This window comes from Mobula birostris, chromosome 8, assembly GCF_030028105.1.
Source record: "Mobula birostris isolate sMobBir1 chromosome 8, sMobBir1.hap1, whole genome shotgun sequence".
Taxonomy (NCBI): Eukaryota; Metazoa; Chordata; class Chondrichthyes; order Myliobatiformes; family Myliobatidae; genus Mobula; species Mobula birostris.
In genome coordinates, this window is record NC_092377.1 from 93,898,182 (window position 1) to 93,911,743 (window position 13,562).

A 13,562-nucleotide genomic window follows, 5' to 3' on the forward strand; every position below is an offset into this window, starting at 1 on the left:
TTGAAATTTCCCAATGCTATCATAACATTGCCATTTTTTATATGCGTTTTCTACCTCCTTTTGTTAGTTTGTATCTGGTTACTGTTTGGTGGCTGATAAATAACTCCCATCAGGATCTTTATACCTTTGCAATTTCTTAAATCTATTAAAAAGGTTCTGCAACTTCTGATCTAATGTCACTTAGTTCTAAGAATTTGATTTCATTATTTTACCAGTGGAGCTACTCGCCCCTCTGCTTACCTGCTTGTCCTTTCAATATGGTGATGTTCTTTCAACAAAGATTATTTGCTGCCCACAACGTCGTACCTGACAATTTCTAACTTTGCTACAAGCTCATCTACCTTATTTCGTATACTGCATGCATTCAAATCAAAGGATTTCAGAATTGATTAAGCTCAAGGAACTATATTCCCACTCTAATTATGTTCTAGTCCTAGTAAGTTGTCCTTTGGTTCTATTAAACTAAATTTTGGTAGTTGTCCATTTGAGAATGTATGGAGACCCTGGTTCATTGTCTTAAGATATGGCCCATGAATGCAGCAGCATTGGAAACATTTAAGATAGCACGGATAGGTGACGACCCTTTACATGCAGATCCAAAGTGAATCATCAAATATTCTTATTTAGGATTCTGACAGATGAAATCCACAGTCACAGCCCTGGGTACTTCTTGCAACATCATTTTAAGACACTAAAAAAAAAATTGATACTCAAAATGGATGGACCTGGACGGTATACTCAGGTCGCAACTGCAGTTCCCTTTTAAGAAAACAATAGTGGGGAAGATGCGCTGGTCTACAAGTACAATTAAAAAATAGAGGCCTTATAGACCCCCACTCCTAGCTATCCTGCTGGCAAATCTACAATCTCTGGAAAATAAAATTGAAGACTTCAGAGCAAGATTGAAGCACCAGAGGGACATCAGGAACTGCTGTGTACTTTGCTTCGAGGAAACATGGCTCACCACCACCATTTTGGATGCAGCATTGCAGCCCAATAGCTTCACCATTCTCTGTAAGGACAGGACAGCTGAGGCTTTTAAAGTTAGAGGAGGTGGAGTATCCTTTATGATTAACTCATTGTGGTGTAAAAACATGGTAGTACTGTCTCAATCCTGCTCACCTGTCCTGGAACATCTAGCAGTCAAATGTAATCCATTTTATCTGCTGAGGGAGTTTTCTGCCATCATCCTGGTAGCAGTGTACATTCCGCCCCTGGTCTGCATCAGGCAGGCACTGGAGGAGCTGAGCACTATGATCAGTAGTCACAAAACAGCATACCCGGATCCCTTCACGATCATTGCAGGGGATTTCAACCAGGCCAATTTGATGAGCTCTCTGAATAACTCCCACCAACAAATAACCTGTGAAAACAGAGGAGCCAACACACTTGACCACTGTTATACCACCATCAAGAATGCTTACCGTGCCATCCCACAGCACACTTTGAAAAGTCCAGTGGGCAGAGATTAAAGACTGCAGCACCAGTGGTGAGGACAAAGAAGATATGTTGAAGGGAGGTGGAGGAGAGCTTACAGGACTGCTTTGAGTTGGTAGGCTGGATGATATTCAGGGATTCATCTTAAAATCTGAATAAATATGACACAGTTGTCACCAACTTCATCAACACCTGTGTGGATGAATGGGTTCCTACAAGAACATACTGAATATACCAAAACCAAAAGCCATGGATGAACCAGGAGATTCATAGTCTGCTGAGGGCTAGATCTGTCGCACTCAAGACCAGTGATCCAGAACTACACAAGAAGTCCAGGTACAACCTACAGAAGGGCTATCTTAAGAGCGAAAAAACAATTCAGAATGAAGTTAGAGGCAGAATCGGATGCACGTCAGCTGTGGCAGAGTTTGCAGGCTATTACTTCCTATGAGGCGAAACCTAACATCATGAACGGCTGTGATGCTTCACTCTCAGATGAACAAAATGCCTTTTATGCATGCTTTGAAAGGACAAATAAAACTACAGCTGTGCAATCCCTGCGGCATCTGGTGACCCTGTGATCTCTGTCTCGGAGGCTGACTTCAGATCATCTTTCAAGAGGCTGAACCATCACAAGGTGTCAGGACCTGATAGTGCACCTGGTACTGCATTAAAAATCTGTGCCAACCAACTGGTGGGAGTGTTCAAGGACATCTTCAATCTCTCACTGCTGCAGTTGAACATTCCCACCTGCTTCAAAGGGCAACAATCATACCAGTGCCCAAGGAGAGGAGGGTGAGCTGCCTCAATGACTATCACCCAGTTGCACTCACATCTACTGTGAAGAAGTGCTTTGAGAGGTTGATCATGGCCAGAATTAACTACTGCCTAAGCAATGACCTGGACTTGCTATAATTTGCCCATCACCATAACAGGTCTACACAAACTCTTCTCCCTCCTGCCATCTGGCAAAGGGCACCAAAGCATTCGGGCTCTCACGACCAGACTATGTAACAGTTTCTTCCCTCAAGCCATCAGACTCCTCGATTCCCAGAGCCTGGACTGACACCAACCTACTGCCCTCTACTGTGCCTATTGTCTTGTTTATTGTTTATTGTAATGCCTGCACTGTTTTGTGCACTTTATGCAGTCCTGGGTAGATCTGTAGTCTAGTGTAGTTGTTGTGTTGTTTTACGTAGTTCAGTGTAGTTTTTGTATTGTTTCATGTAGCACCATGGTCCTGAAAAACATCTCGTTTTTACTGTGTACTGTGCCAGCAGTTATGGTCAAAATGACAATAAAAAGTGACTTGACTTGGATGCAATCTCACTAATATGCCACTCAGCCTTGGATCACCTGCAGAACAGCAGTACCTATGTCAGATTGCTGTTGATTACAGCTCAGCATTCAACACTATCATACCCTCAGTTCTAATTTACAAGCTCCAAAATCTGGGCAACATCTCTTCCTTACTGACAACCAATACTTGCGCACTTTGAGTATGTGTGATTAGCCCACTGATCTACTCTCTCTGCACACATGACTGTGTGGCTTGGTACCATCTATAAATTTGTCGATGACATAACTGTTGTTGACAGAATTTCAGATGGTGAAGGGGAGGCTTGCATGAGGGAGATAGATTAGCTGGGTGAGTGGTGTCACAACAACAACCTTGCACATAATGTCAGTAAGACCAAGGAATTGATTGTGGACTTCAGGAAGGGAAATCACCCGTCTTCATCGAGAGATCAACAGTGGAAAGGGTGAGTAATTCCAAATTTCTGGGTGTCAAGAAAGAAAGATCTTCTGTGTGAAGATCTATCCTGGGCACAACATACTGTTGCAATTACTACGAAGGCACGACAGCAGCTGTATTTCATTCAGAGTTTGAGGAGACTTGGTATGTCACCAAAAACTTTAGGAAATTTATACGGATGTACTGTGGAGAGTATTCTATACCGGACTAGTTGCATCACCGACTGGTATAGAGGAGCTAATGCACAGGATTGGAAACAGTCACAGTAAATTGTAAACTCAGCCAACTCCATCATGGGTACTAGCCTCCTCTAATTGAGGACACCTTCAAAAGGCGGCATCCATCACTCAGGACCTCTTCTCATTGCTATCATCAAGGAGGAGGTACAGGAGCCTGTAGACACACACTGAATATTTCAGGAATGGCTTCTGACCCTCTGCCATGCACACAACCTCACCATTTTTTGCTCTCTTTTTGCACCACTTATTTAATTTTATTATATATACTGTGCGAAAGTCTTAGGCGCAGGTAAAAAATCTGTAAAGCAAAGATCCTTCAAAAATAATGAGAAGTTTCTAAATAAACTAAAACAATATTTGGTGTGACCACCTTTTATCTAAACTGCTTCAATTCTCTGAGGTACTTGGTGTGCAGTTGTAAAAGAAAATTGTTGCTAGGTTGTTCCAAGCATCTTGGAGAACTTGCCACAGTTTTTCTGCAGACGCTGGCTGTCTCACTTGCTTCTGTCTCTCTAGGTAATCCCAGACAGCCTCGATGATGTTGAGATCAGGGCTCTGTGGAGGCCATACCATCTGTTGCAGAACTCCTTGTACTTCTTTTCACTGAAGGTAGTTCTTTATGGCCTTGGCCATGTGTTTGGAGTCATTGTCCTGCTGCAGAATGAAAATGGACCATTCAGGCACCTCCCTGATGATATTGTGTGATGGATAAGAATCTGCTTGTACTTAATTCTAACCATTTGCAGAAATGCAGCCCAAACCTGCAGGGAACCTTTGTCGTGCTTCAATGTTGGCTGCAGACATTTGTCCGTGTAGTGCTCTCCAGCAATTCTATGCACAAACTGCCTTCTGTTTGAGTCAAAAATTTCAAATTTTGGCTCGTCAGCCCTGAGCACTTGCTGTTATTGTTTAGTACCTCAGTCCTTGTGTTTTTGTGCATAGGTGAATTTCTTGGCTTTGTTTCCACTTCAGAGGAAAAGCTTTTTGGCAGCAATTCTTCCATGAAGATCCCTTCTGACAAAACTGCTCTGGGCTGTACTTGGTCTCCAGTGTTCTGTGCTGTACTTTTTCTGATTTAGAAGGGACGTCAGTTTGATGTATCTCTTGTCTGCTGCAACAATTTCCTTGGTTGATCACTGCCTTTCTGGTCTTTAATCTTGCCAGTTTCTTTGTGCTTCTTCAGAAGTGCTTGGACAGCACATCCTGAAATTCCTGTTTGCTGCAAAATTTCTGCTTGGGAGAGATCTTGCTGATGCAGAATGACCGCCTTGTGTCTTGTTGCTATGCTCACTTTTACCAAGGTATAAGAATTGATGATTTGAGGGTTAAACTGTTACATCTCCCACACCCTCACCTTTTAGTCTGGTTGTCCTTCACCCAATTTGATTCCTTCTACATCCGTTTCTGTTTCATTTAATCAGTTTAGTTCATTCAACTCTTTATGTTATTGATCATTAGCATCCTGTTTGTTATCTTTACTTAATTATGCACTGGGCTGTACACCTACATTCAAGATCTTACTTGAAAAGTGGTCTATTACTTCCATTAATAAAATGCCAACATTTCTCGGTAACATTTAATTTTATCGAAAGTGAATGTTTGGAACTCTAAAATTTGCTCATTTCTACTAACGCACTAGATTAGATTAGATTAGATTATGAGGACACGCAGTCCTCTTTTATTGTCATTTAGTAATGCATGCATTAAGAAATGATACAATTTGTTCCTCCAGAATGATATCACAGAAACACAAGACAAACCAAGACTAAACAAAACTGACAAAACCCACGTAATTATAACATATAGTTACAACAGTGCAAGTAACACCGTAATTTGATAGAAGAACAGACCATGGGCACAGTAAAAACAATCTCAAAGTCTCTCGAAAGTCCCATCATCTCACGCAGACGGCTGAAGGAAGAAAACTCTTCCTGCCATGAGCTTCCAGCGCCGCAAACTTGCTGATGCAGCATCCTGGAAGCACCCAACCACAGTCCGACTCCGAGTCCATCCAAAAACTTCGAGCCTCCGACCAGCTCTCCAACACCAAGCACCATCTCTGCCGAGCACTTCGACCCCAGCCCGGAAACAGGCAATAGGCAAAGCCGAGGACTCGGAGCTTTCCCCTCCGGAGATTTTCAATCGCACAATAGCAGCGGCAGCGAAGCAGACATTTTAGAAGTTTCTCCAGATGTTCCTCCGTGCTTCTCACGGCTGTCTCTGTCAAATCAGGATTGTGCACGGCATTTTACTTCACAAATACAATATCAATTCAGAGCGGCCGCGCGTGCTGCGTCGCGCTGCCATCTTCTCCTCCCCTCCTGTTGCACTAATGCAGAAAACAAAAATTAAACATCTAAAACAAAATTTATATAAAAAATCTGGTGTGCTTAAGACTTCTGCACAGTACTTTGTTTCTTATTGTAATTTATAGTTTTTAAAAATTATATATTGCAGTGTACTGCTGCTGCGAAACAACAAATTTCACGACATATTAAACTTGATTCTGATTCTGATAACTGCCCTGGTAATTTTTAGCATTGCATTCTGATATCTAGAGTGGAGTTAGTACCTGATACTCACAGATAGTTTGATAATAGACTTACTTTATGTCACTATGTACTATCTTGAGATTCATCTTCATACATTCACAGAACAAAGAAATACAATAGAATCAATGAAAAACTACACACAAAGACTGACAAACAACCAATGTGCAAAAGAAGACAAACTCTGCAAAGTGAAAAATAAGTAAATAAATAATACTGAGAACATAAGTTGTAGAGTCCATAGGTTCTGGAATCAGTTCAGTGTTGAGGTAGTAAAATTATCCTTGCTGGTTCAGGAGCCCAGTGATTGAAAGGTAATAACTGTTGCTGAACCAAAGGCCGCTGTACCCCTACCCATTGGCAGCAGCGAGAAGAAGGGATGATATTGATGGATGGATGCTGCCTTTTTGTGTCAGTGCTTCTTGTAGATGTGCTCAATGGTGGGGAGGACTTTGCCTGTGAAGGACTGGTCTGTATCCACCACCTTTTGTAGGCTTTTCTTTTCTTGCACATTGGCAATCAGTCAGGATATTCTTCACTGTTTATCTTCGCTCTTCAATGACATGCTGGATTTTTCGCAAACTTCTCAGAAAGTAGGGGCGCTGTTATGCCTTCTTTGTGATGGCACTAACATGCTGGTCCCAGGACAAATCCTTTGATATGAAAACACCAAGAAATTTAAACTTACTGACTCTCTCCATCTTCAATCCCCCAATGACAGAGAACATATCTCCAAACCCTATCTAGGTTTTAATCATTTATGGCCATGTCACAAGTCTTCGAGCTACTGGTTGCTTAATTTCTTGAGGCATATGTCAGCTTGGGAAATAAATTTGAAATATACTTAAGAATTTACCAGTGAAAACTTGTTTACAGAGTGTATCATCAGCCAAGTGGCAGGCTGCTGGAGGTTGAGACAACACAGCCTGGAATTCAGTTTTACACTGCCAATTTTCTTGATGGGAGCTTGAAGGGCAAAGGAGGAGCTGTATACCCTAAGCATTCAGCTTTTTGCTTGGAAACTCAGAACTGGCCTGATGCTGTCAACAAGGTTAGTTTCTGGGGGTGGGCGGAAAGGTGAAGGTTGAGGAGGGAGAGGTGAGATTAAGTGAAACATTGAAGATGAATTAATTTTGTTAACCAAAGTATGTCCTAAAAAGTTTGTATTCTTACTTCTCGACAACTTCACCCTGCTAAAGTGAAAAATGAATGTTAAGTTTGAACCTATTGCAATGTGTTGTGCAGTGACTTGCATGATAGCAGCTCTGATACAGTAAAACACATCTTTCAGAAATTTTAAGTGAGGATATTTGTACAGATCACAGGAACCCACCCAGACCACCGATTCTTTCAAATGTTCTTATATTGCAGAAGAATTTCCCAGATGCATTGCTGAGACCTGGTGAAGAATATAATCACACAACATGGTTTACTTTCTCTACTGTGAAATAGTAATGTAAGTAGCTACTGTTTATTGCTTTATTTGAATAAAAGCATTCTGAGACAAAGAAAAATAAAGGTCATGCTTGGGTGGTGTGGATTTGATGGTGGGAGGAAGGACCTAATATTTCAACAGTTAAGAAACTGAATCACATTTCCTGATTTGTCCGTAAGAGGGAGCTTTTATACAGATATTTTTTTAAAGACTTCCTGTAAATACTTCACACTGCACACTACCTGCACTTCATGCTGTGGCCACTACTACAACATTGGCTTTTAACCATGGTCATCGCTCAGATCTCTCATCCACTGCCTCCTTACCCCACACTGCTCATTTCTATCTCCTACCCGAGATCCACAAACCTGAGTGTCTTGGTCTGCCCATAGTTTCTGCCTGCTCCTGCCCCAAGGAACCCATGTATGCATGCCTTGACTCATGTTGTTCTTCTTGGTTGTCTCTTCCCACTTATATCTGCGATACTTCACATGCTCTCAATCTCAACTACTTTCAATTTCTTGGCCTTGATCACCTCACCTTTCACTATGAATGTCCAATCCCTCTACACTCTGTCTCATATCAGGAATGCTTTAAAGGTCCCTGCCTTTTTTCTGGACATTAGACCTAACCAGTTCCTCTCTACCAACACCCTCCTCCATCTGTCGGAGCTGATCCTCACCCTCAAAAATTTCTCTTTCAGCTCTTCTGACATAGTTTTTTCACTACCCACAACAGTCCTTGTTCCAAGCCTACTCTGGTAGTGCTCCCCAGCTCATCCTGCGCTATATTGACAACTGCATTGGTGCTGCTTCCTGCGCCCATGTTGAGCTCAACAATTTCATCAACGTTGCCTCCAACTTCCACCCCACCTTCAGATTTATTTGGTCCATCTCAGACAGCTCTCTCTTCTTAATGAGACAGACTGTCCTTGCACTGCTGTCTTGACTACCTTTCCCACCCTGTCACGTGTAAAACTGCCATTCCATTTTTTCATTTCCCCCATTTCTGGATAAGACTTTCCATTCCAGAACACCACCTCCCTCAAAAAACTGGGTTTCCCTTCCTCCATCATCAATGTTGCCCTAACTCACACCTCCTCTATTTCCCAGATGTCTACCCTCACCCCATCTTCCTGCTGCCATAACAGGCATAGAGTTCCCCTTGGTCCTTATCTACCATCCCAGAAGCCTCTCATCCAGCACATCATTGTTTATATTTTCAATAGGATACTATCCCTCCCCCTCCCACTCTCTGCTTTCTGCAGGGATTGCTGTTTATGCAACTCGTTTGTCCAGTTGTCCCTCCCCAGTAATCTCTGTCTTGGTGCTTATCCCTGCAAGCAGGACAAGTGCTACACCTGCCTCTACACATTTCCCTCACCACCATTCAGGGCCCTAAACAGTGAGGGAGCATAGACTGGTTGAGCACCTTTGCTCCACCACAAAAGGCAGGTTTCTCTAGTGCCACCTATTTTAATTCCACTTCCCATTGCAATGTTGGTCCATGGCCTGTCACATTGAAGCTACTCTCAGGTTAGAAGAACACCACCTTGTATTCTGTTTGAGTAGCCTCCAATCTGACGCTGATTGCTCTAACCTCCAGTAATTTTGCTCCCTTCTCTTTTCTCATTCTGGCTCCCCTGCACATCACTACTTTCCCTTTCTCCCATAGTCCACTGCCATCTCTTATCAGATTCCTTCAGCCCTTTACCTCTTCCACCTATCACCTCCCCACTTCATTCCCCCTCCCCACCTAGTCTCATTAATCACCTGCCAGCTTGCACCCCTCTCTGATGAAGGTCTCGGCCCAACACATCGTTTATTCCCCATCAGACCTGCTGAATTGCTCTAGCATTTTGTGTTACTCTGGATTTCCAGCATTGGCAGAATCTCGTTTTTAAACCATGGTTCATTAAAAAGCCCCAACAGCAGAGGAATTTGGACTATGATGGGTCCTTTTTTGCAAAGGTGGCACTAGAACAGTGAGTTTGAATGGTATCATAGATAGATGTTCAACTTTAGAACATCTTATCCAGGTTCAGTTGGTTTGGAGTGTACTTCAATTCAGCTGATTACCATGTGCATTATTGCATCATGCAACTACAACAGCGGCCTATAAACCAGATTGACATTTATCTCCTGAAAAGGGCCTTTAAAAGTGTTACCTCCTGCACTTCGTTGTTTATTCATTCTTCTAAAAATACCCTTTTGTCTTTTTAAAACATCTTCTCTTTTTTTGTCTCTCCAGTTTGACTTGTGTACAGCCTGCAGATGTGAAGACAGATTTGCTGACTACTGCGGAGCTGTAGGCAACCATTGCTCGACACTAATTGAAATCTTGCCACGAGGAGGAGCCCAAGAATATTGTCTAGTTAACACATTGATCTCTATTTTGCAAATTCTTTCTAGAAACATGTAACAGTTCATTTTTAAAACCATCAGGAGCATTTAAAACCTCTAGATTTTTAAAATGTAATTATTGACCTGAGATGGGCTTGAACTAAATTTGCTAACTTTTTTTTAAGAATGGCAAAACAAGATTTTCAAACCATTCGTATGGATTGCTTGAGTTACTACTATGGATTATATTGGCAGTACTTGATCTCATGGATGTTTCTCAAAATCATGGTAAGGATAGCTTTTCTGTACAGTACAAAGCTACTTTTAAATCTGCAATCACAAAGGTGAAGAGCAGAAAAAAACTTGCAAGTGGTAATGATTTTAAATTAATCTTCAAAGGGGAATTGGATAAATATCTCAAATTTCTAGGACCATGGTGTAAGAAGAGATAGCCACTGGAAAATGAAATAGAATCAATCAAGAACTACAAAACCTTTTAAGTTAATGGGAGAGATTGGCTCAGCTAGGTCTTTATTGAACACGGGGGGGGGGGGGGTGGCAGAAGAGGGAGAGACCTTAAAAATGTCTAAGATTATGAAGGGCACAGCTAAAGTGATGATAAATCTTTTTCCCAGGGAAGGAGAGCAAAATTAGGGTGCATAGATTTAGGGGCATAATTGGGGACCTTTTCATGGAGTAGGTGGCAGGTATATGGAACAAGCTGCCAGAACAAGTAGGTTTTATCACTTTAAAAGCACATGTTGGGGCAGGGCCTAGAGGGATATGGACCAAACATGGGAAATTGGGATTAGTTTGATGGGCACTATGGTCAACCTGGACTCATTTGACAGAAGGGCCCGTAGTGTCCTGTGTAACTTTTTTCCCCATAGTTGCTGCCTCCAGCATTTTGTGTATGTTGCTTGTATGAGCGTGGTTGTTTTCAGTTGCAGGAGTCTGATCACATGTAATCATTGGTTTGATTGCACCTGTGATTTCTCCAATAACTTTAAGTAATTCCTAATACTTGATGGTGGGTGAGTAACTAAAATCTTTATCTAAAGGAAGTCAATACCAATACATAATGCATCATTATGTGGCCTAGTAATGCACAAAGTACAAGATCCTGTCTAGCCCTTCCCTACACTGATCCCAACAACTAGGAATATTGCCTCCCACATTAGTGCTGAGGCTAAAGTGGGTTTTCAACTTTCTCCAATACACATCAGCCCTTGGAAGTTACACTGAGTTACTATCCCAGAACCAAAGCTTCTACAATGGTAATACTCTCATCAGCATTACCAGATCTACCCTTGTGATCCTAAGATCTGTACTTGTTTTCTTGTCTGCCGTAAACATTATTGCTCAATTTCCTGAGCTACTCCTAATAAGGCAAACTTCCATTTCACTATCATAAGTAAGTGTATTTCAATGAATGCCATGATTCTGTGCTGGATACATAATAAGAGACACACACACACTTTTCAGGACAATTTGTTTATTTCTATTTCCAGATACAAAAATGTGATACACTTCGAATGGTTTGAGGAATCTGATATTACAACAAAAGAATACAACACAGTTATGCAGGGAAAAATGCAGATCACTCAATTTAGTCTCTATAGGATGTGTACTTCTTTAAAAAATTTCCTACCCACGCCATATTTCCTCCACAAAAGGGAAAAAAAGGAAGCATGAAAATTAAGTTAGAAACAAGCCCTTACATTTAAAATCAAATCCAAACCCCCACAAAAGAACCAGAGGTTGCCCGTACAACTTCAAAGAATGTAAACAAAAAAAACATTCATTCTAAAGTTTAGCTTTGCCAGTTGCACTTAGTCATTTCTGTCAGGACTTGCACTTCTACGAGAATTTTCAGATGGTGTGCGACTGAGGGAGGGAAAAAAAATTAATTAGAACAAAATTTTAGGGGTCCATTTTGTTTGCAACCATGTATATTTCAGTAAACTGTCAACCAATCAATCCCCATTGTAAATAATTATGGTCTTCTACAGTTAGTTATCTGGTACCAAGGTTTTTGCTGATTTATAATTTCAGGTGACAATGTTTTCAAAAAGTTTTTATTTAACATATCAATGTATATCGAATAAAAGCAACATTGCAAAATTCAATTAAGTCTATTAATATCAATACAGAACTTAAAGGTCACAATTACTTTGTCAATCCTTTTTGTACTACTAAAACAAATTATAGGTGTTAAGATTAAACAGATAACATTCATGCTATCTAGTAATGTCAGTTTGTTCAAAAAATATTAAGAGCTTTAAATATTCCTTGCATCTAAATAGATCTTACTGGCCTAAACTCAGACATCTTTATAAATGAGCTTACAGATGAGAACCTTAATGCAAATAATTATAGAGACATAGGGAAGTAAAAGCTAGTCTTTTTGTGTATAAATTGTTAGCATAATTCCTTACCTTCGCTTTGGTGAATGTGATCTAGAATTTGAGCGACTGTTTTTGGAATAGAAGATAGAGATTGAAGTTAGTTAACTATCCAAAAACCAACAATAAGATTACTAATAGGCAACGGAATAGAGCACTCCTAAGGCCAAGACCAACACAGCAGTCACAAATAAAGTTCTCTATTCAGACTGAACAAGCCTTAATTGCAAAGAGATTCTACAAATTAAAGATCTCCCCAGAATATCTTCATTATATTGAGTTACGGCATTTTGTAGGCAATAATGCATGGAACTATTAATAACTAGATTCAAATGCCTGAACTCAAGGGAAAGAAAACCTGAGAAGAACATGAATCCAGCCCAAAATGAAATCTCAGAGTTGAAGTAACATTCAGTAGGGACTTGGATATTGCAGGAAGCACACAACCACATTCAAAAAATTAACCAATTGCAAGTCTATCAGAGTTAGTCCATCTAAAGTATTTTCACCCTCAAGTGCTACAAAACCTGAAATAATCAATCCATACCTTGCAACTCACTCAAAAGCGATTTTAGATAGCTAACAGATCAACCGTTAAGGCTGTTGCCAGGGAATAAAATGCAATTTAAGAATACTGGGAATTTCAATGGGGGGGGGGGGGGCGGGAGAGAAAAGAGAAAAATATCAAAAGACAAGCATTTCAAATAGAATGAATATTGCTTGATCTTCTCACCTTCGAACAAGGGAGCGAGACTTGGATCTTCTCAGAGGCGACAGAGATCTGTATTAAAATGTTTAATTAATATTTGCTGTACATTATATTCAATACATATAATGATAAATTTTGTACAATTACACAAGTCTCAACAATAATTTCCCATATTTGGCATCATAAACCAACATAAAACTATCACCAAGTTTGCATAACAATGAATTACGTATACATGACCAGGATTACTGCAGATGAAAACTAGTAGTTTGTATCTGGTTTACAGTTCAAATAAAACCTAGTCTAAACCATAAGTCAAATTATTTGTCTAATCAATTCCAGGACTATGCAGTGTTTAGATAAGCTGCAGGTATGTTTTAAAAAGCCATTCATTGGTAAGTTAAGATGTGTGGGGGAGGGAGGGAACTACAAGATTCTTCATAATCGAGTTCTCTGTAGGTAAAATTCCCACTGAACCACCAATAAATTGTCCATTTATCAAAACTACAACGTGTATATGTTTCATTCAAATTACATTAGCAAAATGATGTATTTATCTGGCTTCTGCATAGTTTACCATACCTAAGAGAGAAGAAAAATCAAGATGTGGCATCAGAATGTAATTAACTATTGAGAATTGTTTCTTCCCCTACATGTTGAGGGGGTTTGCTCCCAGTAAGCAAAAGGTGC

At 40.5% G+C, this 13,562-nt stretch overlaps 2 protein-coding genes across 2 annotated transcripts in view; one reads left to right on the forward strand and one right to left on the reverse strand.

Annotated features, from left to right (window-relative positions):
- galm (galactose mutarotase) overlaps positions 1-11,887 on the forward strand; it is a 49,718-nt gene extending 37,831 nt beyond the window's left edge. The window contains exons 6-8 of the mRNA XM_072265686.1: positions 6,858-7,032; positions 7,353-7,437; positions 9,667-11,887. Of these exons, the coding sequence (XP_072121787.1) occupies positions 6,858-7,032; positions 7,353-7,433 (256 nt within the window). The 3' untranslated portion in view covers positions 7,434-7,437; positions 9,667-11,887. The remainder of the gene's footprint in view (positions 1-6,857; positions 7,033-7,352; positions 7,438-9,666) is intronic.
- Positions 11,234-13,562, reverse strand: part of LOC140201494 (serine/arginine-rich splicing factor 7-like) — a 33,760-nt gene continuing 31,431 nt past the window's right edge. Inside the window, exons 7-9 of the mRNA XM_072265687.1 lie at positions 12,897-12,944; positions 12,197-12,232; positions 11,234-11,645 (exon numbers count right to left, since the gene is read on the reverse strand). Of these exons, the coding sequence (XP_072121788.1) occupies positions 11,591-11,645; positions 12,197-12,232; positions 12,897-12,944 (139 nt within the window). The 3' untranslated portion in view covers positions 11,234-11,590. The remainder of the gene's footprint in view (positions 11,646-12,196; positions 12,233-12,896; positions 12,945-13,562) is intronic.